Below are 24,635 nucleotides of genomic sequence, written 5' to 3' on the forward strand. Positions count from 1 at the left end.
CTATAAATAAAATGTTGGGAAAATACTATTATTTTACACTTTCATCATATTTTTTCATTGCTCAAACAAATCGCCATTTTTCTTATGCACACATGCCCAAATTTTTTACCCCCTCCCCCCCTCCTATGCACGCTTTGTGCATAACTTAAAATGGCGAAAATTATGGACGGCCCCTAAAGCTACCAAGTAATCTACATTTTAATGTGAAAGTCTGAAAGGCCATCCCGGCAAACACAAAACGTTTTTAAAACGTTTTAAACTGATTAGGCCTATATTTTTGGGTTTTGGTTTTGGTAAAAACGTTTTAATAACATTAAATGGCGGGTTAAATAAAGGTCATGAAAACATTTAAAAACACTAGTGCATCTGTAGCTGTAATGGCCCTGTAGCTAGGGTACCAGCTGCACGATAGAGTTTGAAATTTGACCCCTCCGTAATGACCTTTGACCTCCGTTGACCTCGATTTTATTTCGGGCATATATTCCCCTCGCAATGCATCTTATACCCACGCCCTCTTCCACCTCTCTCCCCCTCTCTCTCTCTCTTCCCCTTCTCCCTCCCGTTCTCTCTTCCATTTCTTTATCCATTTTTTAAGGATGCCAGATAAAATTGTACTGGTACATTATGTTTTGGAAAATTGTTGTTACCGGGTACCGTACTCATGATTCACAGCAACAGCTGTCATGAATATTCTTTCTTTCCTTTCAGATTCACCATGTCATGGGATGATGTAGAGTTAGATTTTGGCGGGGAGGAAACTGCTAATTTTGGACCACGGCAAGAGTCTGGGACAGCGCTCTTCCAGGTTGATACGCTATCTACCATCTCACCAAGAGGAGAGGTATTTAATTCTTTTCCGTTTGTTTTCCTTGATTACTAAATAATATCAGTTTTTGCATGTTTTTGCATGCACTTTGGGAGTATATCATTAGATTTGTATGGTGTGCTTCGAGGGCTGTTATGTGTCAAAAATTTGAAAAATATTAAATTTTTATGATTTGTCATGGGGTTTGTGTTGTGTTGTGATTTTCAAAAGGTGGAAATTGTTTGGTATCAGAGGGACATGCTTCGTGTTCAGAGTGCGGTTCGGTGGGTCTGAGGTGCTCTCGTGTCCCTCAGGGAATGCTGTCGGAACGCAATAAGCGCTCATTCTAGATCCCTTAATATTGTTTTTGTTTGTGTTCCATTTGCATGTTTTTGTAGCGTGGGTTTGTTGTAGCGTAGAATCTCTTGTAATGCGCTTTGGTATTTCATGATAAAGCGCAATATAAATCTTATTTGTATGTATGTATGTATGTACAGGTCTGCTAAACTGCACTCTAATATCATTATACTGAAAGGAAATTTCTTAACAAAATCAAATTGCAATAAAAATACAGCTAAGCATTTATTTGTTGGATTAAAAAGTGTTCATTTTGAACTGGTATGTCTAGTGGCATAAATCCTAATTTGATTTAATAAAAGGACACTAGAGCCTAGACCAAAAGAGAATTTCCTCATCTGGTCTATGACACTAACATACTTATACCTCGGCGACAAACTATGGTAAAAATTTCAAAATGATACTTGTATTCACCTCCTTGGAGCAACTCAAGCGAATAAAGTGTGGTATCAAAATGCACAGACTTTTGCTGCAATAGAATGGAAATAAAGGTTGCTGCCCTATCCTTTACACCTAAATGATGTGTCCTCGGCAGTAGAAACGTTGGAGTAATGGGTTCAGCTACACAAATTATTTACAATGTAACTGCCCCAAAGTGCCCAGACATTATTTGGGTGTATGACATCATTACCTTTTATTTCTTAATTCACCCTTTCCTTGTTTTTCCTCTGGACACAGGTGATTAGCAACCCAGTAATCCATGCAGCGTGTGGATCTGATGGTTTCTGTGTGTCGGCTGACAGGCAAGTGTCCTTGTTTGCCGACTCCTGTCAAGATTTTAACGGCACTCTCAGTTTTGATTCAGAAGTGGATGCTGTAGCTTGGAGCGATGATTCAACATTGGCGGTAGTGGCAGAGACAAGAGGAGTGATTAATTTTGTGGATGTGCAGATGAAGACAACCTTGTTTTCACAGGTCTGTATAGAGGCCTTACATGTGACGTATCATCCCGTAAATATGGCGGACTACTCAAATGCATTCAACAAAAGCATGATTGCAATCTACCGTGACAGTTCGTCTCACACACATAACCCTGCACCACGATCAAATAGGTTGATGACAACATTTGATTGAATGGACTGCACTCCGCCATAACTACGGTGAAGAACACCGGCTCAAATCCTTTGTTTGGAGCCAATCGATAATTTCATGCAGGGCCTCTATACTGGTATCAAACTGCATATAATGCGGCTGCCAGATGTAGTAGGAATTTAGCTGGGGGTGTAATTGTAGCAACTGACATCCTGGTAAAGTCCCAGAAGTTTTTTTATTTTCCAAAGCTGGATAAAGTTATGCGTTTTAATTAATTTTGCTTCTATTAAACAGCTAGGTACCTGGATTCCTGTAGCACACTTCTGGCAGGAAAGTTTCAATTTTTCCAGCCCGAATGTGCATGACTTAGTATTGATGCAAATACCATGAGTAGTTTTTGAGTACCATAATATTGTACACATCGAGCAGCACTGTGTAATTAATAGCAAATTACAATTTACTATAAAACGCTTTAAAAATACACATCATAATTTCTCTATACATATGAGCAGGAACCTTTCATTGAATATCATACATGCAAGTGATCATACTGTTCATACAATATAATTACATTTTCATGAATTTTATTTTTGACAGAGCCTTATATCTAGAGAGAGCAACTACACAACCAAATGTTTTCAACAGATGAGTTTTGTGCCTGGCACCAAATCAGGTAAGCATTAAGTACACTTTTATTGAAGGTTTTTAATGGATTTTACGATAGTGTATAAAAGGTAGAACAGCTGAAGACACAGAGCTTTGGAGATGCACTCCGCTAAGACTCCTTCAAAGTTCTCTTTTGTGCCAAGGAATAGTCAGAGACTAATGCAAGCGTTGATTTGAGACTTGAATCTACCCACCTCAAGCCTTCAACGCTACATCGGTGTAGATTTGACGCCAAAGCCGGGCCGGTAAGGCCCTACATGTTTCTCATTGCCAGTTAAAAACTTGTGTTAAAGTAATCAATAATCCTATTGTTACTACGAGTATAATAAGCTTGCAATTATGTCTGTACAATTGTTATTGTACAGCTCTATTCTATAGACCATGTGTGGATTATAAAGCATTGTATTTTATGAAGTAATTGAAGTATGTATTGGGCATTAACAATGGGTGGATATTCCTGAACCATATTGACTTGATGACATTTTAAAGTAGGCACCCCTTTATGACTATTAGGATATCTGTTCCCAGCAGCAAGCAAAATGAGACACATGATGTAACTTGACACCCCACGCCGATGTTGTGTCAAACTCTGAAGGCTTGAGGAGGGTAGCTTCAAGCTTCAAACTGACGCTTGCGTAAAATAACTAGCATAACATAACAAACATCATGAACCCTGTTCAGTTTTAAATAATAGTTGGTAATTATAACAGAGCACAAGACTCCTAACCTCAGGTACTAATTTCAGCAATGTTTACACTTATTCATGCTTGTCTGGTTGATAAAAAATCAAATAAATAAATGTTGGGATTTATACAGTGCCTTTGATGTGTATCAAAGCGTTTTACATTTATTCCGCTGTCGTTAGATGTTAGCTGCCATACAATGCCCAAGACATGCTCATACCTTTGGGTGGTGATCAATGGACATTAAAACAGTTGCCCATTTCATCCCTGGGTAGTTATGCATACAGTATAGAAGAAGAACATCTTGTTATATCAATTTTATATTCAACCATTGTTTCATTGCTGCCCTAAATTACCCACAGATACCTGTGAACTGGTCGTCCTGGCAACTGATGGAATTCTCTTTCGCTTCTCCAATATAAACCTAGGAAAGCTGAATGAAGGTATAACTTCACTGTATTTATTTAGTGCTCACCTTATGTGGAATGTAGTCTGTACTTTTTTTCTCAACACTGCTATTTGTACTTGTCTGTCAGGATTGGAATTTCATTTCACAATGCAAGGATTTTTCTTTGAGACTTGAGCTATTTCAGTTGAAATCCATATTTCAAATGGAGTCACCCATTCAGGTAACTTGATTTTAAAAGTTTTCATTCCTGAATGCAAATCTTGGTTATGACCGAAATTCTGCCTCAAAAGTTTCTGTAAGGTAAATTAGCTGAATAAAGATATTAAAATTGCTGTCATCTTGAGCTTGTGTCACATAAAATTGTAATGACTGATTTCAGCATTTGTTAAATATGTTGCATTTGTGCCTTCTTTTTTTTTTTTCATTTCAGCAATCCTAGCAAAAGATTTGAATTTGGCAAATCAGGTAAAGTAATCATTAATACATTCTTCCACTGTGAGATCTTTAATACATTCTTCCACTGTGAGATCTCCAAAGGTTTGGCGGAAAAATATCTGCAAAAATAAGTTACCTAGTTTAAATAAAACTTTTTTCAGTTCCTAGCTCTTTTTACAAGCTGTTTTATACATCAAACTACACATGAATCTGGCACTCATAAACTTTTCTGTGTTTGCCCACTAGTGGTGGCATTACTATTATTTTGTCTGGGACATTTGATTTATGCAAATGGATTAAATAATTCTGATTATATTGTATGTACTATGTAGAAAATGAATGAGCCGTGACATTGTGTACCACAGTATGGCTGCTGGTCACTGGACTAAGCACTGAAAATATTGGTTAGAATGTTTTCAATCAGTTTACTTAATTGCAGTTTATTTTCTCTCTGTCTCACTCTCGAGATGGTCAAGGAATCCCTGGGTATATGGAGGGGTCACTCTATTGTTGTTATTATTTATTATTATTAATACTTGTGTATTTAATGATATTTTTATCAGGTAGCAAGAGACATCCACTTGGAATCCACAATCCCTGGGTATATGGAGGGGTCACTCTATTGTTGTCATTATTTATTATTATTAATACTTGTGTATTTAATGATATTTTTATCAGGTAAAAAGAGACATCCACATGGAACAAACAGGCACAAGTGATTTGCACACGGATGGTGTCAATTCTTTCTCAACGGCACACTGGGAGGGTTCAACACATATTGTCACATGCGTAAGTGTCAACCAAAGAGGTTAGAATAGGGAGTACAGACTTTGTATAATTCAGAGTTTAATGAGCTATTCCATTTGAAATCAATAGAGGCCGTCAGCGTGACGTCATATGCCGCCATCTTGTGGGTACACTCTGTGACGGTAGTTCGATCTCCTTGCGTGAACAGCAAAATCACAGCGTTGATGCGCGATAACAGCTGCGTGGCAAGCTGCGCCCTGCGCGTAGTGTCCGACGCATGAACACACAGATCATTTGTACCCACAAGATGGCGAAAGGCTGACGGCCTCTATACACCCACTATTGAAGACATGACCTTAATCTCCCACACAGGGGGGTGTAGACTTCAAATGGAGTCACCCATTCAGGTTGGGTGTGTAATATATATTGTGGAGTCGATTGGTTGTCGTCCCTCTGTCACAAGAACTTAAAAACCAATCACATTCAGGGGTATATACGGGTGAAATTATTTTTATATCAGAGACAATGATTGGTTGTCATGACTGTCACAAGAATTTAAACCAATCACATCCAGGGATACTAACCGATTGTGGTCTAATGTAGCATGTGTGAGGTTGAATAACGTTACTACACACGTGAGGTCATAGTTTGGGGTCACCATGGTCTTAAAGGTGGGCACCTCTGCTCTCGGGTTTCATAAATAATATAACAGTCCGATACATGTAGTATTCACACATATCAGACAAATATATGACAAAAACAGAAAAACCTGTTCTATTTTGTTTTGATGTTGGAATGGCAGATAACTTGTACCTGCCCATGCCCCACAACCGCAAATGTTACAATAAGGCTTTACCCTTTTTACAATTCAGGGCAAAGGAGCATCAGTTGCCACTATCTGGAAATGTGGAAAACATGGCACTACACTAGTCAGGACATTGAGTGACGACCTATTTGATGGTATGTAGTCTCATTTATTCTTCCGCACACATTGTTTAAAGTTCATGTTTAATAGAACTACAGTAGTTATCAAGTATTTGCTCATGCTCAGCTATGTTCAAGAATGACTTGCGTGTACATGTTTACCGCAATTGCAATACCTGCTGACTACTCTGTCCTGCAAGCTTCAAAGATGTGATCGTCCCAACAGTGTCTTGGCAGCACAGAATTGAGATCGCTATACAGTAAATTGTAATAGTACATTGTACCTTTTCCATTATTAACTTGCCACGGGGTTCAATGTGTTCAAATTCTATGACCTTCAGCTATAAATTTAATTTACTTGAGTTGACAGAGCTTTTATTATAATTTCACACTTTCACATTGTTGGTGTTTAGCTTTCTCTACCTGCCTTGGAAGTTTATTCCAAGGGTTTGTTCCAAGCTATTTTCTTTAAAAATATTTTTGTAATTCTTTCAGCATGGTGTGGAGTTTTCATGAAAAAGAAAAGCTGAAAGCAATCAAATGTATAGCAGCGGTAATTCTGGGGGAGCCAGAGATGGAAAATTTTGCAAAAGCATTGCAAACAAGAGGGTCATAATTGACCTTTTTCTGGGTAACTCAGTCGCAACCTTCATCACAACCTTTTTAGTATTTGTAATTCAGGGGCTCATAGATGAAAAATTGTGCAAACAAATTGCCTCGTTTCTGGGTTTCTCAAATGTAACCCTTTGTGTCGCTAACCTCAAGATCAATTCACTCAATCATTGTGTTACCCCTCCTTGTCTGTAACTGTTTAACACATTCTATCCCACTCTTCTTTTCCCTTTTCTCTTCTTTTTTCTCCCTTCTCGCTCCCTCTCCCTCTCCGCTCTCTCTCTTTTTTATGTATCCACACCCGATGATATAATCATGAATATGGTAAGTGACATGATAAACAGCTTACAAATGTTCTATGCTATCATTAAGTTAAAACAATGTTTGTGCATTGTGTTTCAGGTTTGGGAGTTGTACAATGTGGGGTTAGCACCAATGGAAAATGGCTGTTCTTGCTGGATGAAGAGGTAATTATAGTTTGAAAAAACTAATTTGCAAGTAGAAGATATGAAAGATGTAAAAAAGTGGAAGTTCACCATGCGTAAAAGTATTTATGACTGCTCTTCCTGAATATCACATAAGAACTATTGCAACGCAGATTAATTGGCAAATGATTTGCCGATGTGTTGATAATGTGCTTCAATTAGCCAATCAGAACCCCAGTTGGTGTTGATATTGTAAACAGTAGGTCACAAATGGCAAGGGCATACAGTGCCTATGCCTAAAGGATGCACCATTGGACTTGGGGGGGGGTAATTTCAATTTTAATTTCAATGTTAACACTGATAGTTTAAAGGGTATAGCTTGCTATTTCAATTGTTGACATAATGCGTCTCATTTCTCATTGCAGTATATGCTGAGTGTGTTTGATCCCAGGACATTCATTCTGCTAGGATATTGGCCCGATATCAAAATACAGGAGTTCATTCTCATGAATTATAATTCAGTCAATACAGGCAACAAGAACAGGTATTGTATTGTTAATATCTAAAGAATATGTTTAGACTAGACTTTGAGAGATTAGATGCAAAACATGATAAATGCCATTTTCAAGCTTTTTTTTTTTGAGATTTCCCCCGCCAACATGTGGCCTATAATACTGGTTTTAAATTGACACCCTTAATTCCAAGGTAAATTTTTGAAAATTTGATCAAAAGTAGCACCTTTTTAATATTAATTTCTTTATATTTAACCAATTACATCTGCCAATATTTAAAATTGAGAAAAATTTGCACAGAACTGTTCATACAGGGTGTCTCAATAAAAATAGGCCCTGTGGATCGGGGGACATAACTGAAAATATCAGCAGTAAAATTGAAACTTTCTTGCAGATTCAAAATCCATGAAGTGTCTTCTATAGATTGGTGCATAAATTATCAAAATCTGTTCACTCGTCACTGAGATAATTGGGAAACTACAAATAGACTCAATTTTGGACATTTCCAATGGGACAATACAATAATAATACAAACAATAATGTACTGCATTGTAGTTTAGAATTGAAGAAATTAATGAAGTTAAGGGTTGACTAAGTATTATTTCTCGAAACAGCCATAAAGATCGATTTTCATTCTCTAAATCAATATATTATTGAAAAAAAACACCTTGATGTTTTGCAAAACTTCTTACTTTGAAAACTTGCTTGATTTATTGTTGTTAATGAGCTATCTACGGTTTACAAAAGTGATGTTGTTTCATCCCTCTTTACAACATAACTCGAGAACCACAGGACCTATAAAAGTATATCTGTAATATCAATGCACTTGTTGCCAAAGCTCACTACCATTCGCAATATGATGTGAACTACCAAATCGCAATAGTTTGAAATAGTGTCAAACCTTAACTCCCAGTGTTGCTTGGTAGGAGATAACTTTCCTGATCAGCAACTATGCTTCTTTTCTGTTATTGATGTTGTTGATCAATTTTTGTTCAATTCAACATTAATACTATTACTTGGACATTTCATTTTGAGTGAACCGATTTCTTTTAAATCAAATCAGCCACTACTGAAATTCCAGCCCTACTGTTGGTTGACAAATGTATGAACAGCGACCTGATATCAAATAGTTTTTTTAATTTGCGATATAATGCCATTTTATGGCAAATGATTAAAAATTAAAGCAATCTTCGAAGTAAATTTTATCAATTTAATGATATGTACATACTTAAAGTGTATGCAACTGGGACAAAAAGCATTTTTGTGGGACATGAGACCACATCAGACATATCAAATTGCATTTCGAAAACGAGGAATGCCCTTCTGATATCAAATTAAGAAATAAAGGGAAATGCATGATCCTTTACGAAAATAATGTGTCGAGGCAGTAAAAGCGTAAATAATGGGTGAGGCGCGGACCCATTATTTAAACGATTTACTGCCGAGGACACATTATTTATGTAAAGGATAATGCTGCACCCTTTATTTCTATTCTATTACCACTAAATAGTGCGATTTAAAGTGAAAATATCACATTTTTTGCCCTGAATATTTCAAGTTGTTTACCTCAAGGTGTAGCGCCTACACGTAGCCAAAGCGTATGCACATTCCAATAACACAACCTAACATTCCATTCTCCCCTATAAGCAGGTATGCACATACAATAACACACCCCTGGCATTCCATTCTCCCCTACATAAGCAGGTGTGATGTGCGCTTTGTTGTGCGCTGTGATGATATAAGAACATAAAGTTTGTTGCCCTTGACACTTTATCGCTAATTAATGGTCTGTCACGTGGCGCGTTTCAACAAATCACAGTGCGCGATTTTGAATAATGGGTCGTGGGGGTAATAGAATAGTTTTTTAAATTCGCGATATAATGCAATTTTATGGCAAATGATTAAAAAAATAAAGGGTAATGCTTTATCCTTTACACCCAAATAATGTGTCCGAGGCAGTAAAAATGTAAATAATGGGTGAGGCACAGCCGAACTCATTATTCAAACGTTTTTACTGCCGAGGACACATTATTTGCGTGTAAAGGATAATGGTGCACCATTTATTTATATTCTATTACCAGAAAATAGTGCGATTTAAAGAGAAAATATCATTTTTTTGGCACAAATATTTTAAGTTGTTTACTTCAAGGTGGAGCGCGTACGCGTAAGTGACAGCGCGTATCTCGGAAATATTGCACGCGTAACCAAGCGTAATGCTGTGCGTAGAATGTGTTACGGCGTTTTGACCCATTAATGCAGAATAATGGGCTCTCACGTGACGCGTTTCAACAAATCACAGTGCGCGATTTTGAATAATGGGTCGTGGAGGTAATAGAATAAAAATTAAAGCAGTCTTCGAGGTAAATTTGATCAATTTAATGATATGTACGTACTTAAAGTGTATGCAACTGGGACAAAAAGCCGCTATCATATGAAAAATTTGACCATTCATATAAAGATAAAGATTTGTTCCCCAAAACACAAGACAAAAATGGGTCTTTTGGGGAAAAAACTCGATATCGTTAATATGAAAGGTTAAAATTCTCAATTGCTGGTCGGCCTTTCATCCTAGCCACATACACTAAGTACATATCATTAAATTTATGAAGTTTACTTCGAGGATGGTTAAATATCAAAAATTCAATACATCAAATTTCAATAATTTACATAAAATGTGTGCCATATCGCGAATTAAAAAAATATGATAAAGGACATTCCTCGTATTCAGAATGCAATTCGATATGTCTGATCAATGTGCTTCCAGGTCCCACAAAAATTACTGTGCAAGCGTTGCTATCCGAGCCCTTAACCCAAAGAGAAACGTGTGAATAACATTCTTTGGGAAGTTGATTGATTGATTGATTTTGAACTCCTACTCAGCATTACCTGGCGTTTCCTTTTATTTCTTTTATAATAAACTGCGCATTACTGTTAATAATGTGTATTACCCCATTGGAATGGTCCAAAAATGTGTCTATTTGTACAAACTTAATTATCTCAGTGACGCGTGAACGATTTTGGATCATTTTTGCACCATTGTTAAGCAGACACTTCATGGTTTTTGAATCTTTAAGAAATGTTTTATTTTACTGCCGATATTTTAAGTTATGCTCCACTTTCCATAGGGCCTATTTTTATTGAGACACCCTGTAGAACTCTTCATTTGTGTAATTACACAGCATAAACATGTTAATGAACTGCTTTGGTATCTGCTATATTTGTGCAAAATCTCTTCAACACTTCCTTCTAACTCCTCCTCCTCCTCCTCCTCCTCCTCCTCCTCCTCATCCTCATCCTCATCCTCATCCTCATCCTCATCCTCCTCCTCCTCCTCATTATGTTGTCATCTTCACTGTCATAGTCGTCTTCTTTATCATCATGGTCATGTTAATCATCTTTATCAATATCATCACCATCATCTTCATTATCACTGTCAACATCAGTGTCATTGTCTCAAATCTTTGCCCTAAAGAAGAAATCATCTCTAACCTTTCTTATGCAGCTTTGTGTGTAACTTAAAATGGCGAAAATTATGGATGGCCCCTAACTTGATTATTTTTCTCTTGTTATTTGTTTCATATAATGAAGTGGTACTCAGCCAGAGTTACAGTTAGTAGTCTTGACACCAGGCCCTGATTACTACCTCAAAGTCTATACTCTACCAGGGATGCAATGTACATACTCACTAGCGGTGTCCAAGTATTGCACATTGGCCGAAGTACTTCCAAGTCAGGTAGGTTTGTATTGACTGAATGAATGTCATTAATACATCAAACTAATATACTGGCTCTAATTATAGTTTTGACATGAGGTCCTAACACAGGCAGTAGCCAAATGCTATTGACTGTGTAGATGCATTTTCATGTTTTTTATTTTCTAACACCTGTGTCTGTAAATGAGGAAGTTTCACCTTGAATGAGGTCATGAAATAGAAGTATCTCATTGGCTGATTAAGTTGCATCATATGTATGACCTGGCACTCTTTATGGTATAATTAAGTGGCATCAATCAGCAAGTATGAGAGGTCTTAGACAGGACTTGTAAACATTTATACTGCCAGAGAAATCTGTAATCGCTTTAAAAATTAAAAACAAATCAAACAAACAGTATTTATTTCCTTCATACAGGAGCCAATCTTTCTACTAGAAGGGTCCTTTGAGGAATTCTTGAGTGACACTATCTCAACCCTCAGAGTGCGCTGTCTGACGGAAGCTCTACCAGAAACTCGGTTTAACCGTCTGCTTCACAAGAAGAAATTTGATGAAGCTGAGAAGTTTGCACACCAATTCCAGTTAGATGTTGAGGTAAGGGTTGTACATATATGATAATTACCAGTGATTATTTGATTCCTAATCATGAGATGGATCAATAAGGTATATTGCTAATAGCGATTGATAGGCAAAAGTGCTCAAATTGGCCATCACCGGTGATGAATTCAACAGCTTTTGAGCCCTTTTCATTCCCAGCATGCATCATGTTTGCCTGATGATTGCTATCAGCAATATACCTTATGTCCTTGGTTTAAAGTTCTTTGTGTGCCCGACGCAATAAAGCTTTGCCTATACTGTGGTGTGTAAATGATGTGCTGGGAACATTTTGAAGCTTTTGTAATACGTAAGAAGTTTAGAATAGAATGTGATACTTAAGAGAGAAAGTTTCATTGTGGACTGGCTACCATCCTAAAGAAAATAATAACTTAGTATGATTATTTGAGGAGCTGAAAGCTTGTGATTAGCAGTTTCATTGATATCGGATTTGTATTTATTTGTCTCATCTAGCTGGTTTACCAGGTGAAGACTAGCTGTATATTAGAGAAAGTATCACCATGGACCAACTACCCAGCTGAAGATGGGCCCAGCATATGTGAGGAGCTGAAAACCTGCCTTAATAAGATTACAGATATCTCCTTTGTAATAGAAAGTTGTCTGCAGGCCACATTGCCTACATTTGAAACTATGTATGATCTACTCCAGTATGCAAAACAACGAGTAAGTCTGGTATGGTTATTATATAATAGCTGTCTAATGTTTGAAAAAATGTTTAAAACAAAGATTAAGTCTGGTAGTATGGGTTAAAGCTGTCTCATGGATATGAACAAATGTTTAGCTCAATTATATATAAATGAATTCAAAGCAACTTGTCAAAGTTGTTGAAGTCTTTGAATCAGGTGTATCATTTTATAAATTCATTCTCACTTGCATTTGTATAACTATATTCTGGTCATTTCAAGAGGATGCAGTTTTCAAAGAAGGCTTCTTTTTAATTAGCATAAAAACTAATGATATCGATGACAAAGAACTTACTACAAACTTACTATAAACCTCATAATATCCCGGACAGGGTTTTCCTAGGTTCGTATATGATATAGAATTCTAAATTGAAAATGGGCATCACAATCTATTCAATAAGTTCTTCAACATGAGGCCCTGAGCAGCATTCTCTATGTTGCTAGAGAAGTGGGAGAAATTTGGGAAATTGAACCAAGGCATGTAGATCTAGTTCTTCATATCAATGCAATCAGGCCTTGATAGCTCAGTGATAAGTACATCTAATTATTAAATGGGGACGTCTTCCGTTTCAATTCCTAGTTGACGAATGAATTTGTCCATTTTGGAAAGATAAGTTTTTGTGCATCCTACTATGCATGAAATTGAGTCCAAATGTCTTTAGAAAAGATTGGCAAACTTGGTAGATCCTAGGGTACAATAACACTTTTATTCTTTTATAATATTTTGAAATGAAAAGCTAGTTTGCAATTGAAACCGAAATGATAATGGTAACTGAAAGTAATAATTTGCTGTTTTATTTCATTACAGCTGCAGAAACAAGCAAGTGCCCAAGTGTCCACTCCACCCAACACATTAGCTAAAGTGGAAACAAAGGTGCAGCATGCAATACACAGGCTGGAAACCTTCCAGATGGTGTACAGCAACAATGCATATAGTGCTAGTCAGTGGGATGTGTTCCTAAGAGCAGATATGCTGGAAGAGTTGCTCAAATGGCTGTTGAGGGGGCAACTTGTTGAAGCTGACATCATTTGGAAAAGACATAAGGTACATGTAAGGAGAATTTTATTTAGAAAAACCAAGATTTATGCCACTTTTATGATATTGATAATAGTTTTGGGCCTCTAAATCTCCCCGATTATTTCAAATCCTTGGTCTATGGTTGAGGGACAAGTGAAAGAGATAAATTACCAGAACAAAATTCAGATTTTTGGCATTTTTGGAACTTATATGTGCGATATTCCAGTTGAAGGCCTTAATCTCTCACACAGGGAGTGTAGATTTCAAATAGAGTCACCCATTTAGGTACTATTTGAATTTCACATCCCTGTGTAGAAGATTAAGCTCATGTTTCCATAGGGGATGTATAGATTTTAAATGGAATAGTCCAATATGACAAGTGAAAGTAATCAGATGAAGGCAAATTCTGAAATCAAAATGAAGATGGAATTCCGTATTTTTAGTATTGAGCAAGTGATGTTGACAAATTTGAAAACCATGAAAACATACATATGCTACTATGCTAGCAGTCGACATTGAGGATAGCAATTTACACTCACAGAGCATGCAAGATGCTCTCTTAATGATTTTGATACTATGTATTTTAATCTTTTTTTTTATATATGAAGAGCTTTGTTGCAAAACCCCTTACGTCCTATAGAACAATTTTGAGAATACATCAAAAAATCACTGATATAAGGGGGTTTCAACAAAAGCAGTTTTTGGCAGGATGCTCATCTTACCCAAGCATCCTGCCAAAAACTGCTTTTGTTGCGAACCCCCATATACGAGCGTATCAGTACTTTTTTTATGTTTTCTCAAAATTGCTCAAGTGGATGTAAGGATTTTTGCAACAAAGCTCTTCATATGTGTATCATTGTAAAATTGCTGTATTTCAGTTTTCTTTATATTGCTATACAATTGTTTATCAACCTTTAATAAATGAATGAATGATTGAAGTTATTTGCTTTGTTTTATAAATTAGCCTGTAATTGTGGATCGTTTGATGGTGCAATTAGACAAATATTATAATCCTTTTAATTATCTCATGTTACAGCCCGAGTTTGAGTCGGCCATAGATGAAGACATCCTGCGTCAGCTGGTTGATGCTATCCCAGAGAACATGGCTTCTGTGAATATAATGATGCTGTTACAACAGGACATCATACCTTTTGTAAATCACAGATTTCCACAAGGAAAGGTAAGGGGCATTAGTAATCCTCAGTGGTAAAATTGTGTTCATGTTTTGTTCTTGATGATTACAAAGACCCAAAGCCATTAGTCATTCAGCTATTTTGTTAAGTATATGTCACCGAAGTTAGCCCTCATCATGCAGAAGTTTGGTATAATGTTATAGTAATCATGCTAATTGCAGCGATTGCAGACAATCAATTTCATTACAAAATTGAATTTCACTTTTAGGACATCCATGGCTGTTGAATGTTGATAGTTATTGTTTTGAATTAATTCACTTCCAAAAGTTGATGATCGAGAAAAGTAAATCGATTAGCAAAGTAATATATCCTTTTGTAGGCATTACTAGGCAATTATTGGTCAGTATTGTGACATCATGCAACATCTCACAGGAGTTGAAATTTTTCAGTTTCTAAAAGCAACATTGCTTTTGCAAAAGCATTGGACTCGGCTAGATGTTCTTAAAATAGAAGTAAACAGCAATTTATAGAGCATGCTTGTGATTTGCTTTTCTGCAAAAGCAATCTAGTATAAATTCATCTTTTATAAGTTTTTAATTGTGAACTGTAACATGCATGTTATTTGAGAGATTTGCATGGACCTTGGACAGCTCTGATAATTCAGACACAAAAGGGTACAAACTGTTGACAAAATCTTTTACGATGAAAAATAAATAATTTAAGCTATTTGGAATAGACCAGCACTCTTCATTTTACTCACCATAGTTTTCTATGCAGGTTAGCTTGAAAACATTGGGGTGATGGGTATCATCAAAATATAAGCAGGAAAGTAGCTCCATGTTAAGTTAGTCAATGAGTAGAAATTTGATGCATGTTTATTTTTCAGAAACCACTGGCAGAATGGATGACAGAAAAAGCAAAGAACATGGAAATCTCAGAAAAGGTACATTTATTTCTGTCAATCTACCTTGTTTCATTCTTTCCCTTCACCTTCAAGACAATATGTACTTAAAATCCTCCTTGTAACCTGGTAATTTGGTGTGATAGGCTTGCTTCCAGGGTTGCCAAAAATGTTTAGCCTATTTTGGGAATCAACACTTAAAATTTCACACAAATCAACAAAAAACCACCCAAATATGACTCCTAAATCAATTTTAGAGCGCATTTTGAGACAAAATTGGTCTAAAATTGAATTATTTTCTGTGAGTTTATGCAAAATTTGTCCACAAAAAATTGTTTTTTATGCTCAAACTCTGAAGGTGCTCAAAAGTTGTGGTGGCCATTTCATTTTCAAGTCACTGGACTTGAGCTACATAACCAATGATTTCTTTGTGTGATTTTAATGTAATTTTTATCCATTTATTACTTTAGGCTGACTGGCCTCAGAACTCATTGAAATTTGCTGAGCTGTTCTTTACCACCAATCATGATGCCAGGCTCTCACCAGAGGAATATACTACTGAGGTAAGAAATCAACCTGTAAGGAACATCTCACAAAAGAAAGTCCCCACCTACCAGAGATTTGTTAGAAATTCATTGAAAAATAATCCTTTTTTCATAATAATGGTTTTTTTTCATATATACACCACACTTACAAATCTAGCTGTACACTGTAGCTTGGTGTCTTTGGCTCGTGAATATTTTACCGCAGAATTTCAAGACTTATTTTGTCTACCTTGATCATCTGAATTCTAACCATCTGACTAAGTTGGCGGTTTGTAACAGCATATCGTCAAAGCTATCAGTGACAACTTCTCCCGAAACCTACAATGCTAGACAAAATAGGTTGGAATAATAAATAGAATGTGCACATTGTAATGGCCATATTTTCGTTATTTTAAGAGTGATGAAATGGCGCTTTCTTTAGTGTCAAGACTAAACATTACCCTCACCCCCAATACCCCCCCTGCCCCACCAATCAATGTTGGGTACTACTGAGCGCACATGAACAAAATGTCAGGATTGAACGGGGGCTCATTTGCAAATACCGTACTAATTTCATTCCAACCCTTTTGTCCAGGGTTGTAGCTATGACAACAGGTATCTACATGGCTGAAACCAAAACTAAAACCAAATATTTGAAAAGGCCTTTTAAAAATTGTATTTATTTTTCAGCTGGCTTCCAAGACAACCTGTACTGCAGGTGCCAGTGAACTGTGGCAGCTTGTCCAGAAGCTGCGAGACCTACAACATCTATGCACAAAGTATAAATGCCGAATGTCGTTGGCAGAGTATGATAGAGAGACTATTAGCAGTATTGTATTCCGGATGTTAGATCGTGTGGTAGCACCGGAGTTGATACCATCTGCTATTAAGAATGTAGTCAGACCGTATATGAAAGAACACAGCCTGAGTGAGGATAAGCTGTTGCTACAATATATTGAGGTAAATATTGGATGTAGATAGTATTAGGATGAACAAAATGTTTGTGTGTTTCTGGTAATATAGGTCCTGGAATGAACCCTTGTATTTCAGCTCGGCAAGGTTGAGAAGGAGTCGGTTGAGTGACTGGAAACACATTAATAATTTTGTCCAGCCTTGGGGTCAGTTTCTTTGTTTATGCATTTGTTTCTTTACTTTGTCGATTTTCATACAGAACTGTTTATTTAGGGGGTTTCTTTAAAAAAAAACACCACCCAATTTGGTGCTTTCCTGACTTGAAGTTTGTATGTACGTATCTAGAGGGCATCAACAAACAAAATGCATCACAAGAATTTAATTATATGCACTGAGATACACCAGAATCTGTTCTCTTCAACAAAGTTCATAACAGTGGACAGATTTGTTTTTAATCCCTTTGGTGGGGTAAGGCAAATAAAATAACACATAATGTCAAAGAAAACAACATAGTTCTGCTGTGGTTTGAATCCATGAACACTTGGACCAAAACTTGACTTAACTATATCCTCTTATACATTGTAAATCAAGATTATAATTTTGTTTGATATATTATAATGAATCAGCTCTTATGTTTATATGTGTCTTTGAACAAAATCCCAACCCCTCCTTTTATTGTTTTAGGATCTTCTCGAGCACACAGGCAAGCAGAGTGTGTATTCATATGAGTCTTCGTGGGAGGCTAAGGCTTTAGCAGTCATCAACTGCATGAAGGACATGGAGGTTTGTTTGTGTCATTGTTCTGTAGCAAAGTATATTATTCATGAGTCTTTGTGTGAGGTTATAGTGGTCATCAAACAGAACAACTTAGTAATACAAGAGCCATTTATTGCTATAATATTAAATATTTCAGGCCAATGAAGTCAGAAGTAATTGTACCACCATCAACACAAGAAAGTTATCAAACAAGCACTGTCACTAATACAATTACAAAGTGACACATTTTGAAGCTGTTATTATTCACAGAAAAATATTCAATCATGTTCAATCTCATTTCTATAAATAGAAGCGAAAATGTTTTGGAATCTTCAAAGCTTTGTAAGAATCTTTTGGTCATAATTGTCAGCTGTGAGTTAATTTGTTATTTTTTGTTTTTGTTTCTTTACCTTATAGTACCATATCATGGGAATCTTTACTGTAATATCGTCTGCTAACTGGCCATGGTCTCCAGCTTTAGAGAATGCTATTCAGATTGGATTGGCTCTTAAACATCCAAAGTAAGTTATCAATGTGGTCCATAAAATCTGTGTCATACTGTCATGAAGTTCCACATTTCAAGCTCTGACAAACATTTTCATGCCAAAAATATGATTTCCAACAGATTTCTAATGTTTGGAAAGAAAAATTCTTTGTATCAGCCGTGATTAGGAAACATTATTGTTTCTTGATTTCAATGTTTTTGAAAAGTGTTTACTGAAATAGTACCTCGCTGGCTAAATAAATATTTAGTTGATTTATCTCCATAAATTGGTTTGCCATTTTGGCGCAATCCCAATCATTTTGCTTTTACCAAGGCAAATAATACACTAATGTAACAATATTTTGTAGCATATGTCCAGTACTACAGGAGCCCTAAATATTTACATGTGTTGATTTGTACAGAGTTGCTGATCTGAAAGAGCGATGTGAACTGCTTCAGTTGAAGAAGATGTTAACGAAGTATGAGTTGACACAACACAATGTTCTTGACAAGACTACAGCCAAGGTAGGTTGATTATGCCATGTAGTTTGCAACACATTAATACAATCGGCCCTCTTAATTTCTATTTGTAATTTGCACCCCTTGGGGAAATACCTGTTTTCCCGATTAAATGTTTAGATTTGTAACAGTACCCTGAAAACAACAGATGTACACTCATTTCCCTCTCAATATTACATATCTTCACTCTACTACGATAATTGCCCAAGTCATTTTTTGTCATTTTGAGAACAAAGTACAAAATATGGTTCAAGCATGCATTTAAACACGTTTATTCGCAAATCTTTGCACAAGAACTATGATAATGAGGCAAATTAAAGGAATAATCCGAAATAATAAGTGATTACGTAACTGATGCATGCTTGAACCATGTTTTGTATTTTATTCTCAAAATTACAATAAATGACTTAGGCAATTATTATAGTAGGGTGATGATATAAGAGTGCAGGTTTTTAGGATTAGAACTTGGTTTTTGGATAGGATATTTAGCATTCACTAGGGTTACGGTGTCATGCTGTACATTTAAGAGTTGCTCTGTATATTTCTCTTATGTCATTCAGATTGTGATCAGATCACAGAGGACTACAGAGCGCGTACCACCAGTCAAAGTATCCGCCTCATCCGATAATGAGGGCCGATTGTTCCATGAAATGCGACATGCGAGACTGCTATGCAATTACCGTGTATACGCGAAGGCACGCAGCGCTGGCGTGATTGTTTGACACGGCACGATCGAACAATCGGCCCTCATGAATATGCGAGAACTGGTAGCATACAATACACAGGGACTTTGACTGGTGGTACTTTCTCTGTTTATCTCCTTCCTCTATGGATCAGATACATTCAGCAGGATAACCATGTTTACTCTACGATGCTATGCATGTCATTTATTACATACGGGTGTCATCCTGTACATCCAAAGTTGCTGAGTAAATTTCTCCTTATGTATTTCAGATTGTCATCAGATACATCATACAGCAGGATAAACCATGTTCACTTGAGGATGCTCTGAGTGTTGTTACAGCATACAACCACATGTCCCCAGAAGAGGCCTATTTGTTCCACATTCAGTTTCTCATCAAGAAAAACAGGGTATGTTGTAGTGGTAACAAATGGGATATCTGCAAAAATAAAGGTGACATTCCTTTGGTTGCCATAGTGATGATCATATTCATCTTTGACTGCATTTTTGAAGAGGATCTTGCATTGTGACTTTATGATTAGTGAGCTGTAGAACATTGCGTATAGAATAAAAGTCGAATTAAAAATAGTATTTTGTGTCTGACGTCACCTGTCCATCAAACTCTGAATCGTTTCATTTGTGAGTTGTAGTAATGATTGAAACAGCATGCCTTATGGTTAGTCTCAAACAAATTGTATCAAAAGTTGGGTCTTAATGATAGGAACCTTTCTTTCCTGAAGACACTATGTCATCATGCCTAGCAAAGTTGCTTTTTGCCTGGTATGTAGCGATATTGTTCACCATTTTCTGAGATTCCTTTTCTCTGATAAAGGCACCAGATGAATCAACCTCCCTGTTATTTGCTACTAACCAATCATGTGATGTGGGGAGTTTGATTGATGGGATCATCAAACGAGACTAGTTTCTGTATTTCTGATTTTTATTATAGTGTGACCTTTACTTCCAAGGACATGCTTTCTATTCAATCATTCAAGGTAGTATCAAATGGAGTATTGGTTTACATAAAGAATATGTATATTTATAGAAAGATTTAAACTCTTGATCTCAATACAAAATATTTACCTCCGTAATTTTCAGCTGTTGCTACTACAGCCTTCGTCAGCGGAATGACCCAGTCGTGCACTCTTGAAGTGTGACGTAATGTCCGGGTCATAGACCTTTGGTAGCTTGTAGCGCCCTCCGTCTTTGTTCAGAGATGGTTGGTTGGCCCTGATGTGGATGGCCTCCTTGACTCCTCTCTCAAACTAGTGAGGTTCCCTATCCAAGATTTGGACTTTGTCCAGGTCGACGTGATGGCCCGGTGACTCTATGTGGATATGTTTGGAAACCTCAGACGAAGTTGTGCTAGGACGTCTGTGTTCAAGAAATCTGGTCTTGAGAGAACGTTCAGTCTCTCCAATGTACGATTCTTTGCATTGAGATCAAGGTAAATATTTTGTATTGAGATCAAGAGTTTAAATCTTTCTATATATGGATTACCAATACAGATGAACTTTCATGCTAATATGTATATTTGTTTTTATAACCTAAATAGTACCCCTGTGTGCACTTTTTTTTGTACAGAGTGTCCCAGTTTAGTGCACTTTTAGCAAGGAATTGGGTATTGGGTAAGGGTGAAAATAGAAGAAAATTAATTTGGATGAACTTGGTACCCTTCAATATTCAACTCTGGACAAATGTCTTTAGAATTTGAATGATGATGAAGTTTGTGAAAATCACTTCCAGATAACATGCATCATGATCTTTCGTTTAAGGTTTTACCGTCGTAACTAAACCTATCGACGAAATTTTTTAAAATTGACATATTTTGTACATTAATATGTGTAGATAATAAATCAGGAAAAAAAACAGGGGGTGCTAGACCTCACTTTTGAGCTACAGCTGTTTTAAAAGAGGTGTACATTTCCAAAAATCTCTGTACACTTCAATGGCAAAATCAGCAATTTGCCCAAAATATACCACCTTTTGCGTTGTATAAAAAAATTGTCGAGACAAATTTTTTTTAATTTTATATATGTTATGAAAAAGAAAAAGCTCTGTAAAATCGCGCAAAAAAAATTGGGGGTACCGGACCTTGTTTTCGCGTAAATTTACCAAAATAGGTCAAAAATGCATTTTTTCTGCGACACCATACGCAGTTAATTGCGTACGTGGATATTTTGGTGCGTACCAACACGCTGGTTTGAAGCGCGATCTGATGCCGGATCAGTGTTCATTTACGCATATGGCCACAAAAAAGAAATTGTCTGTTTACGCAGGAAAGTTTTCACTGTAAAAAAAAGTTACCATAATTAGGAACAATTATAACAATGTCGACTATAACAGACTTAATGAAGCCTTTTAAGAATTAGGCTAAGAATTAAAAAAATTCTTAGCCTAATTCAAATTTGGTGTATTTTGGTCACAAACGGGTGTAAGAAAGACTCCCGTTCTGCAACGATATTGGGCCAAAGAGTTATCAAGTTACACAAAGTGAGTTATTTTCAGCTTTATGTTCACCTGACTCGAATGACCAAAAAGAGGATTTTTTAAACATGTTAAAGCGAAGCGTTTGATACCATGGGCGGAAGTGTTTGACTATAATAGGCCTACAATTATTATAGGCATAGGCCTACTTAGCATGCTTAATGCCGTTTACCGAGAGGAAAACTTTTTGGTCACAAAAACTATAAGCCTACGGAATTATCTCGAGGTAGATTCATATCATCAATGGTTGCAGTTCAATTAAAGCAAAGTTAAACGCTGGGTTGCCTATAGCTGTAGAAAAACCTTTGGCCAATTATGATATTATTTTTGTAAATGTATGACACATTTTTTTGAAACCAAATAGTTTTGATGGTGTTGTCTATATCGCATGCATTATGAATTCAGTGCGCGTAGTAGGTCTTGACCCAATAACACAAAGGGCTTTAAACGTTTAAATGTTGGATTATAAATTTTTATTTACAACATTTTTAAAATAACAATCAAAAACATTGAACACTTGGTGCAAAACATATTCTAAGTTGGAACAATGTTACCATATATGTCTACAATAAAATTTTCACAACATGTTTTTAATTTTGTTGTAGTGTGTTTCATTATGAAACGTTCTACAAACGTATAACCTTTAATAGGCCTATAATATGCCGTACTGCTTGCCCAACATTTAGGCCAAAAACGAATTAACCAATTTAACCAACACTCGTTTAGGCCTAATGTTAAAAAAAACACCCTGATTCTGTGTTTCTTTGGTAGGCCTATAACTTCATACCATCTATTGGACCCTACTGTCGTAGGCCTACTTTGAGGAGGGGGTCCAGGTCCGTTATTACTGGAAGCACGCTGGCAAGATTTGGTTTGCAGATGTTGTATTTAATATATTAGAAGCGGCCACTTTTTTTGCGCTCAGCAAACATTGTTTTCTTTATTTTTTGGCCCTAGTTATCGCCGGTGCGCAAAAATAGCATTGACACGCACAACACGCATCGTTCTCTGCGATGTCTGCAACGCAACGCCGAACACAACGCGGCGTACGCACGCCTTGAAAACAGGTGCAATAGTCAAGTCGAATCTTGTGACGACAATAAAACCTTAAGCAAGTATAAACATTGTATTACGCTTTGCATTGCAGCTTGAAGAAGCAGTGAATTTGTTACAGACATTACCAGTTCCAGAAGCCAGATTATACTGCAGAAAGACTATCAAGTGGGCAGAAGTCATGCTCCAGTCATCTATATGTAACATGAACCAAGAGGTATGAGGGGTGGTTTTTATATTATAAGGATCTGCAGTCTATTCATAAAGTGTTTTTATAAATTTGTTCAGTCCAGTTAGATTAATCGGTAAGGCCTTGACTCAGGCTGGATCCCCCTGCAGTGTCTACTTGCTGCTAACCCTGCTCTATCTGTACAAAACTTGGGGAGCTGATCCTGGATGCGATGGTTTATATAGGTCGATACAAACTTGTGCTAATGGTAATCTACTCATCCTTGGAATGGTTATGTAATGATTTGGGCCACCATACGTTGTGATCAGCGACTTTCTGGAAAGTGTTGGCCATGTATGTCTGACAGTGCACTATAAAGCTCATCACCCTGAGGTTGGATCATATATATAGCGTAGGGCTCACTGTACCATCTTATCAATTGGATTTGCTTGCATGAGCATAACTCGTTCTGTTGGTTTATTTCATGTTTTATTCTGCAGTGTATTGAAGAGACTCAACTGATCACTCAAGGAGCAGTGACCATGCTGCACTTTCTACTATCTAAAACTGATGATTCAGCAGAAAGGATAGAATGGGAACAATTGCAGTTGGATCTTAAATGTATATTGGCATTACAGGTATGTATGTACATTGCCGCCTAGAAGTGTAATCGCACTACACACAATCCTAACAGATGCTCAACACTGTAATAAATGCTATACAACTTGTATCAAATTTTGTCTGTAACAGTTCCTTGACCCTTTTACATTAATAAATTCAACTTTCTATGACCCTCTAGTGCATAACCCTTCCAAAATAAACTTTTTTTCCAAGGAGTTGAAATCTACACACAAAAATCCCATTCAGATTTGCTCATTACTTATTCATGACCTTATTATCGGCAACTTCACTCAATGGGGCTCTGTGACATGGGATTTTAAACTGCCAACTCAGTAGATACTGATTGATAAATCACATGCGCAGTTGATTTCAACATGTTCCTAGGACCTCAAAATACTTAGAAAATGAGGTCATTGAATATTTATAAACACAATTTGGCTGATACTAGGTGATTTTTCAGAAGTGTAATTTGCCATAGAAGTTGTTGCAGTAACACTGCGAACCAGCCAAATTCTACACGCAGCAACCCTGGGCAGCATGCAGCAGCTCACTGGCCCAGGGTAGACAACTTGAAGGGAGTGCGTGTTCACCTAGGTTAGGGGAAAAGTAGGGCAATCATCATCCCATTAGTTTTGATCAGGGTAAACCACCACACACAGTGTCGACTTCCTATACGATAAATATAAATTTAATACTCCGTTGGTGAGCGACGGGCGACTGGTATTTCACCGAACGCAAGAAAAGGAGTTCTATCTGATTGG

General features: G+C 36.8%; 1 protein-coding gene across 1 annotated transcript in view; it reads left to right on the forward strand.

Annotated features, from left to right (window-relative positions):
* Positions 1-24,635, forward strand: part of LOC140152935 (kinetochore-associated protein 1-like) — an 82,414-nt gene that overhangs the window by 15,596 nt on the left and 42,183 nt on the right. Inside the window, exons 2-24 of the mRNA XM_072175487.1 lie at positions 709-841; positions 1,841-2,077; positions 2,792-2,867; positions 3,906-3,986; positions 4,383-4,417; positions 5,066-5,176; positions 6,007-6,094; positions 7,073-7,137; positions 7,521-7,639; positions 11,196-11,340; positions 11,735-11,911; positions 12,386-12,595; positions 13,424-13,660; positions 14,670-14,813; positions 15,653-15,709; positions 16,138-16,230; positions 16,882-17,151; positions 17,788-17,886; positions 18,277-18,380; positions 18,766-18,868; positions 19,817-19,954; positions 23,179-23,301; positions 23,754-23,891. Coding sequence (XP_072031588.1) covers positions 716-841; positions 1,841-2,077; positions 2,792-2,867; positions 3,906-3,986; positions 4,383-4,417; positions 5,066-5,176; positions 6,007-6,094; positions 7,073-7,137; positions 7,521-7,639; positions 11,196-11,340; positions 11,735-11,911; positions 12,386-12,595; positions 13,424-13,660; positions 14,670-14,813; positions 15,653-15,709; positions 16,138-16,230; positions 16,882-17,151; positions 17,788-17,886; positions 18,277-18,380; positions 18,766-18,868; positions 19,817-19,954; positions 23,179-23,301; positions 23,754-23,891 — 2,976 coding nt within the window. The 5' untranslated portion in view covers positions 709-715. The remainder of the gene's footprint in view (positions 1-708; positions 842-1,840; positions 2,078-2,791; positions 2,868-3,905; positions 3,987-4,382; positions 4,418-5,065; positions 5,177-6,006; positions 6,095-7,072; positions 7,138-7,520; positions 7,640-11,195; positions 11,341-11,734; positions 11,912-12,385; positions 12,596-13,423; positions 13,661-14,669; positions 14,814-15,652; positions 15,710-16,137; positions 16,231-16,881; positions 17,152-17,787; positions 17,887-18,276; positions 18,381-18,765; positions 18,869-19,816; positions 19,955-23,178; positions 23,302-23,753; positions 23,892-24,635) is intronic.

Source organism: Amphiura filiformis, chromosome 5 (assembly GCF_039555335.1).
Source record: "Amphiura filiformis chromosome 5, Afil_fr2py, whole genome shotgun sequence".
NCBI classification, from domain to species: domain Eukaryota; kingdom Metazoa; phylum Echinodermata; class Ophiuroidea; order Amphilepidida; family Amphiuridae; genus Amphiura; species Amphiura filiformis.